Genomic DNA, 17,484 nt, shown 5'->3' with positions numbered 1-17,484 from the left:
ATAGAACAATGCTTCATTAAAAACAACAAAATAAATAAGAATAACAACAAAAAACTCCTCAAATTCGCTTTCGTGAATCAAAATTGACTGATGAAAATGAAAGCTTATTTTCTGTGAAATAGCTGTTATAATTTAACATCTATTGAGTGATTAAGTTTATGTAATCGATGTTGAATATATTTGTATTTTATGAAATTTAGAATGATAAATTCCTTCTTCCGCATTCTGAATTTAGAATTTAGAAGAAAGACTAATAGGAGATGAGTCTCTTTGGGGGTCAGATAGTGAATGTATTATTGTTATCGGAATAGAGAAGGGGTCCTTCTGCCTGCATTCATCTAAGCGAAAGAAGAGATACAGGTTTTGCAGCAAAGAAAGTAAGGTTTATTATAGGGTTGCAGGTCCTGGAGACACAGGCAAATTATCGCTCAAAGGCTTGGCCCCTGGGTATCTCAGGAGTATAGATTATATAGGGAAAAATCAGTAGTTGTGGAAACTAAGGGAGTTGGGGTCATGGGTGCTACCGATTGGAGGGGGATGATGTAACTGATCATATTTGGGGTTCTGGAATCAGCCATGGTGCCATCCCATCTGGTCCCATGGCTGGTATGGGGCTGTTGTTCTGCCTCAGTGTGCCAGAGGCTGAAATGCATCTAAAGCCAAGATATTATCCTTAGTCTAAAGTCTAATCTAAACCCATTGTCTTCGTGATTATAGACCTGAGGCTCTGTAATCTTCTGTCCTAAGGCTTAAGGGTTAAAAGAGCAGGCATATAGAGGATAAGGGAGAAGGAGGTGGGGGAAAGCAAGTGAGTCACAATGACATTATCTGGGCAAAACCAGCCTGAATCAGAGGGAAAATAACTATATTAAAGAAATGAAGTTTGTATGCTGCTATGTTATCTGCCATTCTAAGGAGTTCGAAGCTTCTTCTGAATAGGCTTTTGGATTTCAGAATCAAAAGCTTTCATTGATCATAATAAAATATTAGGCAATACAAGCATGTATCTCTAGAATAATGTAAAGCAGTGATTTACCACTTTGTCACTCTTTTTTTTTTAAAATTTACTTTAATGTTCATTTTTAATAACCTATCATCACTTTCTTTAGTCAATAGAAATCTTACATCTGTTATGATTGCATTTTATTATATGTTAATAGAAACCTAAGGTATAGTGGCATAAACATGTAAAGGTTTTATTTTTCCTCTTAGAACTAGGGATTGGGGTAGGCAGTCTTAGTTGAGTACTGGGACTCCACAGTGTCATCAAAGTCCTGTGCTCTTCCTACCTTTCTTTTCTTCCACCTTTAGCATCTGGCTTTCATGATCGTGTCTTTTGGGGTGCTTGCTGCACCCTGCACCCCTATGTCTCATTTCCAAATTCTAGGGAGAGAGAATGGGGTTGGGCAAATGCCAACTAAATCTTCCCCTTTTTATCAGGGATGCAATAGTTTTCCTGGAAGCTCCATCCAGTATACCTCTACTAACACCTCTTGAGTAGAACTGGATCAAAGGGCTACCTCTAGTTGCAAGGGAGTCCTGATTGGTGGATTTTTTAATTGGGCATGTTGCCAGTTAGAAACAAACAAATTTGGGTTTGTCAATAAAGGGGAGAATGGATATTGTATGTGTGACTGGCAGTGGCTGCCACAGCTCCTAAATTTACATCTCATGAGTGTCATCACCACTCCATAACAGTGTTTATTCTCACTTTCAGGTCTTTTTTTATTCAATTGTTTTTACCTTGTATGAAGTTAGCTAATTGGCTCTGTGGCCAAAGAGACCTTACTTTTTAAATCCCAACTTTGTTATTCTGAGATTCATATTACTCTTCTGAAAAAATGGGGTTAGGTTAGTAGTACTGACTTCACATAGTTGTAAAAATTAAACACTCATTCTAGGAAAAAATATGTAAATATTTTTGCTACCCTAACTATAGATTTTGTATTCTTGTTTTTTTTATTTTCCTCTTTAGGGTGGACGGCACGTGGATTATGTAGTAGATCAAGTTGTTGGTAAACTGATTGAAGTAGTGAAGAAAAAGAACAAAGCTGGTGTATCAGTGAAACCATTTCAAGTGAGTGAGGCTTTATATTTTCTGTTGAATTATTAAATAATATCAGTTCTGATTTTGACTCTCTTCCATATGTTCTCAACAGGTAAAAAATCATATATGGGTTTTTATTAATTGCCTTATCGAAAATCCAACTTTTGATTCTCAGACTAAAGAAAACATGACTTTGCAGCCCAAAAATTTTGGGTCCAAATGTCAGCTGTCAGAAAAATTTTTCAAAGCAGTGAGTAAAATTTGTATTATTTTTATACTGTGTTGTTATTGAGAGTTGTTTAAGTAGTTTTCTTTATTTGTGATTAGTTTTTATCTTATGTTAACTGTGGGTATAGGCATACTTGTACTACAAACTTAGCAAAATTCTGCAAACTTTAAAGGGTAGACTTTATTTCATAAAACAAAAGATTATTTTGCCAAGAGTTAAAGTAGGGAATCCTGTCACTAATTGTGTGCTTAGCTTTGCATTGGCCCTTAAAAAGCCAAGTATTCCTCTACTAAATAATCCTTATAGGATTACTGATTTCATCTTTTCTACTCATTTCAACTTGATCTACTGATTTTTACTTTTATGTAGTTTTTTAAAATTATAACATATATAACAAAATTTATCACATTCTACATATTTTTAAATTTCATTTTACTTTGCACATATTAGGCCACTTTAACTTTTCTGAAACATAATGAAAGTACATATAAATGAGCGATCTTAGATTTATAACTGAGCCTTGCTACTGCTAATAACTTCTTATAATCTGTTGTATACAAGCAAGGTTTGCTTTAGTTCCCTTGTTTGGCAGTACTATCAATAAACATATATTAAATAAGCATATATAAAGTGCCTTTAAGTATGTTTGCACTGAGAATGTGAAGCTGAATAAATTGCAGCCCCTCCACTTTGGAAGTTTATAGTTTGTGGAGGAGTATCATATAATTGTGATAGCGGTAAGATATTTATTAAATTCTATTATTGGGATTTCAAAGATAGATTCTCACAAACAAAAACAAAAGTATTTTTTAGGTGATAGCTCAAAGCCTATAGAAGTAGTACTTTGGGATCTGATCATAATGAATTCTAAATATAAATGATCCTATGTTAATTCTTTCCAAAATTTCTGTTCTCATAAAAGTTGTTCTCATGAAGTGATTTGATTTTAGATTTTATATTTTTTCATTTTTGGAAGATTAAGTTTAGATTTGGCAACTTCATCTCTTTTTATATCTCAAATATCCAGAAAACTATTTCATACACCTAAAATCAAACTATCCAGGATAATGAAAAATAGATAATTCCGATTCAGAAGTGCTTCACTCTTTTTTCTTTTTGGGTTAACATCTTGTCACATGTTGATTAACTGCAGAGTAACACACAATATATAATGTTGAAATACTTATTACCAACATTTTTAAAGAATAAAAACTATTCAGAAGTTCTAGAGTTTATTTTCATGTTCCCTTCATGTTAATGTTATTTGTCAAAGAAAATTTAAGATTCGTATTTTGTATTGAGAGATAGTTATGACAGTGCCTAGAATTTACTAGCTAGTAAATTCCTGTGTGGATCAGCTTTTTAGTGTGTTAAATTTATAAAAATTAACTTGTAGCAAAAGCTATGTATATTTCTCTAGAGTTTATTATAATATTTTTTATATGTAGTAAAGTCCTTTTTTTCATGTGTTTGTATTTTAGTACAATAGCTGTTCTGTACATTAATTTTAGCTAAGTGTATGAACTTCTGGCTTATTTGTATATCATTATTCTTTGATTTTTAGGCCTCTAACTGTGGCATTGTAGAAAGTATCCTGAACTGGGTGAAATTTAAGGCTCAGACTCAGCTGAACAAGAAGTGTTCATCAGTAAAGTACAGTAAAATCAAAGGTATTCCCAAACTGGATGATGCTAATGATGCTGGTAAGATTCAGATTATTTTTCAAGATTTCATTTGAGTTTTTATCCAGTTACAGTTTTTTATTTTCCATATGTAGTTAGACTATAGGATTTTATGTTCAAAGTATAATATTACTTTATAAAATTGCCATATTTACAACATAGTGCTAATTTTCATGGCATAGGAATTAAATAAAACATTTGAACTATACTGAGCATATTTAAGATGACTCTTATAGTCTTTCACTATCATTATTGTGATGATCGATTTTTTTTGGCTTTTTTTTCTCATTGGTAAAATTGAGAAATATGGAATTTATGTCTTTTTAAATTTCTCTTAGGTGGCAAACATTCCCTAGAGTGTACACTGATACTAACAGAGGGAGACTCAGCCAAATCACTAGCTGTGTCTGGATTAGGTGTGATCGGGCGAGATAGATATGGAGTCTTTCCACTCAGGGGAAAAATTCTTAATGTACGAGAAGCTTCTCATAAACAGGTATGCATTTATATATATATATATATATATATATATATCTGTACATATATTTAACGTTTTTATAATTTACTAAAATAGTTGAATTTTTAAATGTAAATTGTGAATCACTTTTTATATTTTTTAATACTTGAAAATACTTTTAATTCTTTCCTTTATAGATCATGGAAAATGCAGAAATAAACAATATTATTAAAATAGTTGGTCTACAATACAAAAAAAGCTATGATGATGCAGAATCTCTGAAAACTTTACGCTATGGAAAGATTATGATTATGACTGATCAGGTTGGTTTCAAAGTTGCCACATACTTTAAACTCATGTCTTTCTTAGATTGTCCTTTTGTTATTTGTTTCATGAGACTTTTGTCTAAGATAGTACAGGTGAAAGTGATTGTTCATCAACAGGAAAGAAAACATTGTTTAATGGCACTGTTTGTGTGAAGCACATTTTATATTTTCTAATTTATTGGGTAACCATCTTTTTAGTTAGTTATTTAAAAAATATTTTAAAATGTAATAAATAAGAGAAGAGTAGAACACACTAGTAGGGTTGGAGCCTACCTATAAGTAGGAAGGAAATGATGAAATTTACAAGTGAGAAAGATTAATCAGTAGGTTAATGGTTAATATTTGTATATGATGGCATAATTTGGGGTGCACGAAAATTAAGAGAACTTGAATAGTAAAATGACAATAATTAGAAAAGAACTAGACAATTGAACAGGAAGGATTTCATATCCATCCAACTGTTTGTCTCTTAAGAGAAAATTTTCAATTAAAAAAGCTACTATATAGTTTTAAGCAGTTTTTATGTCAAGAGAAAACTTATGAATACCTGTCGTTCATGAATTTCGCCTTCCATTGTCCAGTGAAGTGGCATTATAATTATGTTTGATGTATTTGTATCCTTCAGTCATTCTTTTAGTGAAATCTGGGTAAACTATAAAACAGATACGATGACAATATATTTTATAATGATAGGAAGATTAAATCTGTCATTAGCTATATTCTTTATTTGAATTTTAAGAAAAAGTTCCTTACTGTGATTTTCCAAAGAATAATATCTACTGTTTTTTAAAATCCAGTTTTAAAATTTGAATGGAATTTTTTGCCTCTTTGCTGCATTCATACATTTAAAAATTTGGTTATATAAGTAATTGTATTTCATATAATTATTATAGCACTCTTTACTAACATTTAGGATCAAGATGGTTCTCATATAAAAGGCCTTCTTATTAATTTCATCCATCACAATTGGCCATCACTTTTGAAGCACGGTTTTCTTGAAGAGTTCATTACTCCAATTGTAAAGGTACTATTTACATTAATATACTTTTATATTGTGGTCTTAAGGGTAGCAGAAAAACTGATTTTTTTTTTTTTATTAATTTAAGGCAAGCAAAAATAAGCAGGAACTTTCCTTCTACAGTATTCCAGAATTTGATGAGTGGAAAAAACATATAGAAAACCAGAAAGCCTGGAAAATAAAATACTACAAAGGTTTGTTTTAAAATGTTTAAATTTTGTGACATTACTATTGACATTTTTATGAAAGTGTTATAAAATATTTCAAAAATTTGTGTCAATAGCTATTTTTAGACTTCAAAAATAACTATTGTTAATTTTTAAAGAATTGCTGTGGAAAATTTTATAAACCTATACAGTAGTATAGTGGGCTTCCCATGTACTTCAGCAGTCAGCATTTCATTGCCAATCTTGTTTTATCTAAACTCTTTTCATTGCCACTCCATTAGTTTGAAGTAACTTCTAGACATCATAATATATATCTCTAAATGAATTTTTAAAATATCCACATATCATTATCATATCTGTCTTTAATAACCTAGAATAGTGTTAAAATTCTCCTGATTGTATTAAAAATGTTCATAGTGTTTTTTTTTTAAGTCAGGATCCAAACAAGGTCCACACACATAAATCTTAATGTATTGTTTCTCCTTTCATATTTTTTCCTCGTAATTTAATCAAAAAGTTGGATTGTTTGTCCTATATAATTTCTCTTCTGGATTTAGGTGATTATCCCTGTAATGTCATTAAATATGTAGCATCTTCCTCTGCCCCTTATTTTCTTTTAACTGATAGTTAAAATGGAGGCTTGATCAGATTTGGATTAGATTTATTTATGTGGCAAAAACATTTAGTAGGTGGTGTTACATACTCAGGAAGCATATAATATATGGCTTGTCTACTAAATGTGGTCAGTTGGTACAGGTGTTGTCATCTTGATCCATCAGCTTTTCACCTAATAGTTTTAAACATCCAGTGGTGTTTATGATTCATTTAAAATTTCTTTCATCTTTATTAATGTATAATTGACCAATAAAATTATATGTGTTTAAGATGTACAATATGATAAGTTGATATACATTGTAAAATGATTATCATGATCAAGTAAATTAACACATCCATCACCTCACATGGTTACCCTTTTTTTTTTATATAGGGAGAACATTTAACATCTGCTCTCTTAGCAATTTTCAAGTATACAATACAGTACTATTAACAGTAGGCACCATTCTGTTCATTAGCTCCCCAGAACCTAATCACCTCATAACTGAAAGTTTGTACTCTTTGACAGACATCTCGCCGTTTCTTCCTTCTCTCAGCCCCTGGCAACCACTCTCTATGAATTCAATTTTTGAGATTCCACCTATAAGTAAGATTATACAGTATTTGTCTTTCTCTGGCTTCTTTTTTATTTTCACTTTTAATGTTTTAAACCATGCAGGGTTGGGTACCAGTACAGCTAAAGAAGCAAAGGAATATTTTGCTGATATGGAAAGGCATCGCATCTTGTTTAGATATGCTGGTCCTGAAGATGATGCTGCTATTACCTTGGTAAAAAAGCTAACTAAAAAAAAAATCTGTCCTAATATCTTTTACCCTACCTGCTATTTATCTTTCTTACCAGTCTTAGTTTTCTATGATAAGTTTCTTTTGAATTCTGATGCCCAAACTAGTTAATTTTAGTGTTTCTACCCCATCCCCAAGCCCCAATTATGTCTTGCTTTCATGGTCCTTTAATTGAAAGACCTCTGTTCAAGTGTATTTTTGATAAAAGCATATTGGAAAAAAACCTTAATTTTCAAGAAACTAATAACTAGTTATTTGCATTTATAAATTTTCATTTTATAATGAAATTTATTTTTAATGCGTAAAATTATTACTTGAAATCTTTCAGGCGTTCAGTAAAAAGAAGATCGATGACAGAAAAGAATGGTTAACAAATTTTATGGAAGACCGGAGACAGCGTAGGTTACATGGCTTACCAGAGGTTAGTCATACAGAGTGGTGATCTGGGGGAAAAAAGAGACTACAATTGATATATTAATAATGACAACAATGCTATATAATTTTTCTCTTAGCAATTTTTATATGGTACAGCGACAAAGCATTTGACGTACAATGATTTCATCAACAAGGAATTGATTCTCTTTTCAAATTCAGACAATGAAAGATCTATACCATCTCTTGTTGATGGTAAGTATCTTTCACTTAAAAATCTTTCTCATTTTTGCATAATATTGAGTATATTTTAATTTCATGTACTTTATGCCACCTTTAAAATAAATTTTAAAATCCTGAAATTGCTTTAGAGATATTTTGGTAGGACTGGAATCTTTTAAAACGTTTTTCAGAAACATTAACTTTCAGGCAAATTTTAAAATCTTTTACCCCCAAGTTAATTGCAGACTTCCTAAAATGAAAAGTAAAATGGGATTTTGATAATTTCTAAAATATTTATCATCAGTTAGTTTTAAAACACCTTTATACCTCCATACTTTAACCTATTTAACTTGACAAAAAATTTTGGAACTACTACCTGGTAGTTAAAGTAGATTTTGGTCTTCTATCTAGAACTTTAAAGTTTTCATTTTATAACTTTTAGCAAGTTAGTTGATCTTTCTGTTCTTTTTTTTTTTTTTTTCCAGATAATAGCAGATGGTTCTATGTATTCAAGTTCTAGCTTTAAGTTACACCCTTTCTATGACATTTTCTCTAACAGTTTCAGTCTAAATTAGTCTCAGATGCCTAAATTTCTATGCCAATGATTCTGTGCCTATTATTTTATTTGTGTTAATTTTGCCTTCTCAATTAGATTATAAAATTCTAAGGAAAAGTTTTCTTTTTATCGTCTTGTCTCTACAGTGCTCTAGGCCCATACTGTTGATGACAATAGGTAGCATACACAAAAGTTTGTTACTGTGCTCAATGGCCTAGAGCAAGAAGAATGATAAGAAAGCAGAGTACTTTGCTTGTATTATCTCTTGTAACCCTTTTCATCACCCTGTTATTTCTGTTACTCTGATGAGGACACAGACTTATTGGTTTAGTAATTTGTACAAAGTCATATGTTAAATGGCCAAGTTGAGACGAATATCCAGATTAATGAGATTCTAAAGCCTGCATTCATAACTACCACACTAAATCTTTTGTTTATAAGGGTTATCTGATTTGGGATACTGTGATAGTTTCAGACTCATTGATTGTTTGCTGCTACTTTAGTTACAACTGACATTTTGGACATAAGAGTATTTAGAATCTCCTATGAAAGAAGTTTGGTACCACTGAGCAGTTTTTTAAGATCAGAAGGTGGTTTTTCAATTGATACTTTACTTACGGAATATACTCGAGATGCTATAAAAAATGTGTAAGTATATGCTCACTTTGTTATAGAATCTCAAATAATTATTTTAGTCAGTTATTTTTCAAAAGCAAACTATATCTTTTTTTTCTTGAATATGTGGAACATTTTTGTCAATAAAAGAAACATTACAACTATATTTTGAGTAATATTTTAAAAGAGAATTTTTTTTTTTTTTTAAAAAAACAGGCTTTAAACCAGGCCAACGAAAAGTGTTATTTACCTGTTTCAAGAGAAATGATAAACGTGAAGTAAAAGTTGCCCAGTTGGCTGGATCTGTTGCTGAGATGTCTGCTTATCATCATGGAGAAGTAAGCATTAAGTTTGGTATCAATTGAGAGCAAAGCCTATTGGCGTGAGAATGATAATTAAGTATAATAAAGTATTTTTTATTTTATAAGGACATTGAAAATATAGGAGTTTGGATTTTAATAAAAATTAGGAAACATACGTAAAAAATTTAGAATAATAATGTTATATTCTGTCTGTTCTATAGCAAGCATTGATGATGACTATTGTAAATTTGGCTCAGAACTTTGTGGGAAGTAACAACATTAACTTGCTTCAGCCTATTGGTCAGTTTGGAACTCGACTTCATGGTGGCAAAGACGCCGCAAGCCCTCGTTATATTTTCACAATGTTAAGGTAACAGTTTGCTGTTATAATAGTAAAAAGTTCTATTTGAAGTTCATTGGAACTAAATGTTTAGTTTTAACAATGGAGGGAGATGATTGGGGATTCTTTTGAGGATGAACGTTTCAAATTATTTGATAATAAATAGAATAAAATTTGTTGATCTCAGTTTTTGTGAATTATTGATGGAACTAGATCTAATGAATGTAAAGATTTTTTCTGACCCAACTTTATTTTTAGGCTGAAGATGGGTTTTGTGCTTTAGTCAGAGTAAGAGGAAATCCTTAAAAAGTTATTTATCAATACTAAGAATTTAAGTAGGTAAGTACAGAAGTAAAACAGGGCTATTTTCTAGCTTTGTCCCTGAAAGAAATATATTTGGTAATAAGGCTGGGTAAAATGTCCTGTGAAGCACATGTAATCAAACTTTTAAAAATGCATTTTTTAAAAGATTTTTTGAAATGTAAAGTCTTTATTAATATATAAAATATTATTTCATAAAACCATACCATTTTTCCATATTTTTTGTTTTCCTTTCATTAGCTCTTTAGCAAGACGGCTTTTTCCTCCTGTGGATGACAACCTGCTTAAATTCCTGTATGATGATAATCAACGTGTAGAGCCTGAGTGGTATATTCCCATAATCCCCATGGTTTTAATAAATGGTGCTGAGGGCATTGGTACTGGATGGGCTTGTAAACTACCCAACTATGATGCTAGGGAAATTGTGAACAATGTCAGACGAATGCTAGATGGCTTGGATCCTCATCCCATGGTAATTATTTAGAACTTATTGTTTATATTGTTTGTTTAACCAATGGTAACATGTAAACTACAAAGTTCAGTCATTTTAGAAAAGTAATGGAACCATTCTCATTTTAGACTATATTATAGATGATAAACACTGTATTAGCTTGTAACTTATATGTGCTTATAGTAAAAGATAAACTTTGGAAAAAGCTTAGAGATAAGGTTTATAGAGAGACACTTTCAGGCTTTCAAATATCTAAATTGTTTACAGACTAATGCTTTTATGTAATTTTATGTTTTTGTTCTCAAACTACTAAGTCATATTAGAGTTGTGAGGATGCTTAAAAACACAATATATGTATTTTCTTTTCTTGCCTTTTTCTTAACATCATTTGCTATGTTTGGTTCTTCATCCAAACACCCTCTAAGAAAAACCTCTCAAAAAAATATTTGCCCCTCTTCTACATGATTTAAAATCATCTGGAAATGTCCCTTTATCACGATATACTTAAAGTACATTTTTATTACAAAATTGATAGTGATCATTGTAGAAAATATAAAAAAAATCAAAGAGGAAAATATACTTTATAAACCCACCTTGTAGAAACCAACTTAAATTTTAATGTATTTCTCTCTAGGTTTTATATTTTAAAATTAAACAAAAAATTAGAATATGAGTGTGATTTAAAGTCTGTTTTTTCACCTTAAATACTTGAAATATTTCTAACGGAAGCATCAAACTACTTTTATGGTCATAGCATTTTATTTTCATTCTTTCAGATGCATGTTAGAGTATTAAGTTGATCTATTTGATCAGTACCTGGTTCTTGTGTGCCATGTGCCGTGTGTGTGTGTGTGTGTCTGTTGATATATTGTTGAGACATTGTGCTAAATGGTGAGTTAAAAAAATCTCTGGTCCCTGCCTTCAGAAAGTTAATCTGTTGTCAGGACATCAGGGCATGCAATTTATAGAGACAAATATAATAATAGTTGGTCAGTGTGCCAGTAGAAATGTCCTATGCTGTGTGCCTAACTTAGTGATATAACAAATATGAAGTTTAGAAGAGGGAGAGATCATTTGCAATTAGGCTGAGAAGGATGTGTAAGATTTATGTAGATGAATGGGGTATAGAGAGCTGAATATATGTTAGGGCTGGTGGATAAAGTGAGCAAAAGTGGGAATATTGAAAATATTCAAGGAAAATGTTGAAGAAGATAGTGGTTTGGAATGCAAATCATCAGAGAAAAGGTAAAAAGTTAGTTTTGATAAAGACTGTGGAGGACTTTCAAAGTAATGTCCAAGGAGTTCGAATTGAAAGGATTATTAATCTGTGGGAGAAGGAAGTATAGAGGCAATATGCTAGAAATAAAAAGTAATATTTTAGAGAGACTAGGTTTTGAGATTGGGAGGTGTTCCGATTATATCAACAGAAACCAAAAAATTTTGGTGAATTCAAGATTAAGTAATTATTTGAAGAGGGACTGTTGAGGATGAAGAATTCAACTTCAGTCATGTTAATCTATCAGTAGCAGTAGACCATTGACTAAGGGGCATTCAAATGTGGTGTTGGCGCTCAAGGCCTTAAGTTATTTTTATTTTTCTCTGCAGCTTCCAAACTACAAAAACTTTAAAGGAACGATCCAAGAACTTGGTCAAAACCAATATGCAGTCAGTGGTGAAATATTTGTGGTGGATAGAAACACAGTAGAAATTACAGAGCTTCCAGTTAGAACTTGGACACAGGTTAGTATGTGGGCTACCTGTGAGGAGGGATTGCATTAAACAGTTCTTTGTGGTAAGAATATGATGCCATCATTGTTTAGTCTAAGTCTGTGTAGTGTTTAAAAATTCCTACGTACATTTTTGACCCATTTAATTGAATTCGTGCTTTGAATATTCAAATAGTAATTTAAAAGTTTTTTTAAGTTATCTAAATATAGAATAACTTAAGCTAGCTTTAAAAGAGTCTATTTTCTTATCTTAAAATGAGTAGAGTAGTATGTAAGAAATAGTGTTTTGAACCCTTATAAATATGGTCAATAAATTCATGTCAGTTAATATCAGCTGTTGCAAGTCTAAGGGTATGCATGTCCTCTCTCGTTTCAGTTGATGTTATCCTCTTTATACTCTCAGCCTTCCCCTTGCCCTTTGTAGTATGAGCAGATCAGAACCATTACCTTGTATATCTTCCTTTACCTTTGAGACCCCCATAGATTGTCTTCTATAGTGACTGGGCAGGAGATGAAAGTGATGGTTTCCTTTTTTCCCACCAGAATCGAGAACTTTCAAAAAAATGGCATAATGTGGTATGAAAACATGAGTGTGTATCGTGAAAAGAATTACTTATTTTTAAATCTTTTATAGGTATACAAAGAACAGGTTTTAGAACCTATGCTAAATGGAACAGATAAAACACCAGCATTAATTTCTGATTATAAAGAATATCATACTGATACAACTGTGAAATTTGTGGTGAAAATGACTGAAGAGAAACTAGCACAAGCAGAAGCTGCTGGTTTGCATAAAGTTTTTAAGCTTCAAACGACTCTCACTTGTAATTCCATGGTAATTGTTTAGATTTACTATTAATTTACCATTTCTTGCATGCCATAACTTGGATTTTTATAATAGCTTTCATGATGGGATTGGTTATAATAAATTAAATCTAGAGGTACATTCCTATTCCTCTACTATTATCTTCTACTTTTAATCCTGTGTACTTGTGCATCTGGGATTTGTACACACAGGATTATACACACCCTCACAGACTAACAATTGTGAGAGTGACTGTTAATAGGCTTTTCGTGTATCTTATTCCTGTCTCTGTTAGCATTTTAATTGTGGATTATGTATTGCTTCATAATCTGCTGTGTTAAACTTGAATATTTGTGTTTACATATAATTGGGGAGGAAGGTTGAAAGTGAATATGATTACCCTTGTCCCATTCCAATTTTTTGGATTTAGAGTAAAAGAAAAATTATAGGACAGTGTCTGAGAAAAATTACCATAATATACCAAGAAAAGCTGATGGAAAAAGTAGAAAAAGGATAGAAAAGAAGTAAAATTTAAAAAAAAACTGAGGAAATTTGAATTCTAACATAATTATAAAAACAAAAAAGAAGCAAATGCACGTCCATTGAGTACATGGAAGAGGACTTTAAATTTAACTTTTTTAAATTTAGTAATAGAATATGTTTATTTTTAGTTTGAAAATTTTTTTTCAGGTGCTTTTACAGCTACTTTACATACCTTTTTTAAAGCACCTATTTTCATCCTTTAAAATTATTCCTATCTTAAATATTTTCAGTTTTGAGAATTAAATTTATCAGTTTCTTAGAGTTATAAAATGGAAATTTACAGAAATGTGCTTAATAATTTGAGGTCTATTTAAAAGCTTTTTGGGGTGGTGTGTGCTTATGTAAGTGTATCATCCTTTTAAATACTGTACATGTCATGCAGGTTGAAAATACCAATACAGATTCATGTGATCTTTAAACTTTGTGTTTTGCTTAGGTACTCTTTGATCATATGGGCTGTCTGAAGAAGTATGAAACTGTACAGGATATTTTGAAAGAATTTTTTGATTTACGACTAAGTTATTATGGTTTACGTAGGGAGTGGCTTGTAGGGATGTTGGGAGCAGAATCTGCAAAGCTTAACAATCAAGCTCGTTTCATTTTAGAGAAGATACAAGGAAAAATTACTATAGGTAAGATGCAACTTTTAAAAATTTGAACATTAGTTAATATGGAAAAAATCTTTATTAATAGAAGACATTTTTTTTTATCAGTAGAATATAAACAAATACAAATTGAATCTCTTTTCTTGATCCTAACTTTATTTTTCCCTCACATAGAGAATAGGTCAAAGAAAGATTTGATTCAAATGTTAGTCCAGAGAGGTTATGAATCTGACCCAGTGAAAGCCTGGAAAGAAGCACAAGAAAAGGTAATCATTTGCAGAACAAGACATTCAGAGAAGCGTTTAAAAGCAACTTCCAAAACAACAAACCCAAACCCTGAAATTTAAATTTAGTACTACTAAAGGTTCTGAGTTGTCTGTTTGGAGACTGAAGTCTTCTATTTATCTACAGAACAGATAAAGTACAGGAATTTGCAGTGCACACCCACCACAAGCACTTTGCCAGTGTGACTCAACCAGGGCCTGGAGAAATGACTCCAGGTGTGAGAAGGTAGCTCAGTCTCTTTGGCCTTTTTTCTGAGCCTGCCATTAAAGGGTGTGAGTTGTGGTGGTGGTTTTTGTGAGGTGCATGTATACTGTCTGGGAACTACAAAGGTAGCACGTAAATTGTTTCGCACTGATCAGTCTGTGGTCACAATAGGGTATCAAGTTACCATTCACTTGATCTGGTTTCAGTTTATGCTGGGAAGACTAGAGACAAAACATTCAATATTACAGTATTTATGGGGCACCACATATGTGCTCTGTCCTGTGCTTAGATCTTTGGCCAGAGATTTATTTAAGCCCTGGAACTTCAGATTAAGAGTCTGATGTTTTATTAATCAAATTGCCCATTTCAGATTGTAAAGTACTAACATTAATCCAGTGAATGGCATATTAAAACTTTGAGATTCCCCTCAAGAATTAATTTCTTGCTTTCATGTATAATTAAAAGATTTTAAAAAGAGTGCAACATTGTGTTTGAGAACACAAGTGTACCAAAGGAAGAAAATTGGAAAAGATTTTTTTTGAAAATTGCAATATTGTGTATATATGATATCGATAACGTTAGTATCTCTGAAATACAGTTAGGATACGTGATATAACTTGAAGTTTAGAACTTCTCTAATTTATGAGTTCTCAACCATAATGTTTTTCATATTTTTCATTAAACTGCATTGAAATGCTGTTTTTGTTCACACTATTAAATTTTTTTTTTTTAAATTTTGGACAGTTAATATAATAGTATGTTATATAACAGTGAATAAACAAGGTAGATTATATATTTTGCAATTACATATTACATTATAGGTTTCTTCATCATTTGAGGAAAATGGGGTAGAACAAGATGGGGAGCATTCAGAACTAAGACAATCCAAGCACTTTGTTTCTTTTCAGTGTGTTTTATTGTTCTCTTAAACCTAAAATTATAGTTTATACACTAGTTGCCCTCCTGTATCACTGTTGGTATTAACTATATCTTTAAAAAAATTAGTGAGCTAATGAATTTAATGCTTAGTTTTAGAAGATATGTGTTTAGAGTTTGAGAGAATGCCCTTCTGGTGAAAGAGACTTCATGGGTAAAACCTAGTGCTTAGTTTCAATAATTTCATTGTCACCATAAAAATTTTCTCAGTTTCTTAGCCATGGGTTTATTTTAGGGGTTCAAATAACAAAACAAACAAACAAACAAAAAACCTGCCTTTATAAAAGTGTCCTATTTCATAGAGTTGGAAAAGAGAGAATTAATTATAAAGCAGATAAGTAGATTAAAGTTTTTTCAAAAACATAATAGAATTTGGTCATTGGAACTTGAAGTTTCTTTTTAAATTTCTGAAAGTATCTTTAGTCGTTTTTATGTTAACAGTGAAAGATAGTCTTAGAGTGCTTGTTAACAATACTTTGGGTGTCATCAAAACCTAGAGCAAATAGATTTCTAAACTGTGGGTCTAAACAGGAATTTATGACACCGTGATAATAATAGAAGTGTAACAGCCTAAATATTCCATAGCATCACTGTCGCATGAAGAATTCTTTACACTGTAGAATTTATTAATTTATCATGAGTTATCTAGATAGTTATTAATTATCTCTCAGCTCAACAACAGCATTCCTTATTTGGCATATATTGCTTAATTGAATTTTTAGTTTTGTTAATGTGATGAGGCACTGTCTTTGCAATTTTTATTTTTATCCCTTTGCTTTTAAAGTACACTTAAACTTGACTTTGTGTGTGTATATACACACACACACACATTATTTTACTGAGAACTTTAAATTGTAAAACTTTTTTTTTATTATTACAAAAAGCGAACTAACTTTTTGTTGTGGAGTGTCATGGTTAACTCAGTAATTTTCAATAATCTGAGTACCTTAGACAATTTAGTTTGCAATTTTATGTAATGGCTGTTATTTCAAAAAATTTAAAGATAATTTCACCTACAATAACTCCTTTTACATTCATAGAAGTTTGAAATTTAATATTAGCATAAGATTTTTGATTGCAATCCTTTCCATGAAAAAAACTTTGTAAATACAATTGTAGAATAGCCCTCATATTCATACTCTAACTCACATGAGTGTTGTAGCTTTAGAAAATTTTTATTAAGAATTTATCCTAGAGAGTGACTATCTTAGCATATTTATTATTATAACTGTAAAACATTTTTTATGTGATACTTAATTTGGGTTTCAAATTGTTCATTCACTCAACTAATATAAAATTCTGACAAGTTGCAGTTCCAGTCTATTAATTTTAAGTTGTGTTGTCTTCTCATGACTTATAGTGCCTAGGCAAGCAGTCAATTTCTCATCACATTCTGGGATAGGGACTGCACATACCATTCTTTTTGAAGATTTTATTATACATTTTCAGAAAATTTAAACGTTTTATAGGAGCTATATTTTTATAGGTAGTTTTGTAGTTAATCTAAAATAACCCCACCAACAGAAGACGCAGCATTAAGAGTATAGCATTAGTGATATATTTTTTAAACTCAGTATTCAATAAAATTCAACATTGGTTTGATGCTAATATAAAATTTATTATTTTTTACAGGCAACAGAAGAGGAAGAAACACAAAACCAGCATGATGATAGTTCCTCTGATTCAGGAACTCCTTCAGGCCCTGATTTTAATTATATTTTAAATATGTCTCTGTGGTCTCTTACTAAAGAAAAAGTTGAAGAATTGATTAAACAGAGAGATGCGAAAGTATGAACTTTTGTGGGTTAAATAATTTGAAACTATTTCAGTGTTATCCGTATCTTTATTTTTCCATTTTCAAAAATAAGTATTTTGA

General features: G+C 31.1%; 1 protein-coding gene across 2 annotated transcripts in view; it reads left to right on the top strand.

Annotated features, from left to right (window-relative positions):
• Positions 1-17,484, top strand: part of TOP2B (DNA topoisomerase II beta) — a 56,140-nt gene that overhangs the window by 23,697 nt on the left and 14,959 nt on the right. For both annotated transcript variants that reach the window (XM_016124863.2, XM_016124864.2), the window contains exons 9-26: positions 1,976-2,077; positions 2,160-2,297; positions 3,841-3,979; positions 4,297-4,454; positions 4,613-4,738; positions 5,655-5,765; positions 5,848-5,953; positions 7,200-7,309; positions 7,653-7,745; positions 7,837-7,951; positions 9,306-9,427; positions 9,613-9,761; positions 10,293-10,524; positions 12,109-12,243; positions 12,865-13,065; positions 14,015-14,210; positions 14,358-14,449; positions 17,241-17,396. In XM_016124863.2, the coding sequence (XP_015980349.1) occupies positions 1,976-2,077; positions 2,160-2,297; positions 3,841-3,979; positions 4,297-4,454; positions 4,613-4,738; positions 5,655-5,765; positions 5,848-5,953; positions 7,200-7,309; positions 7,653-7,745; positions 7,837-7,951; positions 9,306-9,427; positions 9,613-9,761; positions 10,293-10,524; positions 12,109-12,243; positions 12,865-13,065; positions 14,015-14,210; positions 14,358-14,449; positions 17,241-17,396 (2,481 nt within the window). The remainder of the gene's footprint in view (positions 1-1,975; positions 2,078-2,159; positions 2,298-3,840; positions 3,980-4,296; positions 4,455-4,612; positions 4,739-5,654; positions 5,766-5,847; positions 5,954-7,199; positions 7,310-7,652; positions 7,746-7,836; positions 7,952-9,305; positions 9,428-9,612; positions 9,762-10,292; positions 10,525-12,108; positions 12,244-12,864; positions 13,066-14,014; positions 14,211-14,357; positions 14,450-17,240; positions 17,397-17,484) is intronic.

This window comes from Rousettus aegyptiacus, unplaced genomic scaffold (genome assembly GCF_014176215.1).
Source record: "Rousettus aegyptiacus isolate mRouAeg1 unplaced genomic scaffold, mRouAeg1.p scaffold_m13_p_4, whole genome shotgun sequence".
Lineage (NCBI taxonomy): Eukaryota > Metazoa > Chordata > Mammalia > Chiroptera > Pteropodidae > Rousettus > Rousettus aegyptiacus.
The sequence above is the reverse complement of the archived record's forward strand: the minus strand, read 5'-3'. Positions and strand labels throughout refer to the sequence as shown.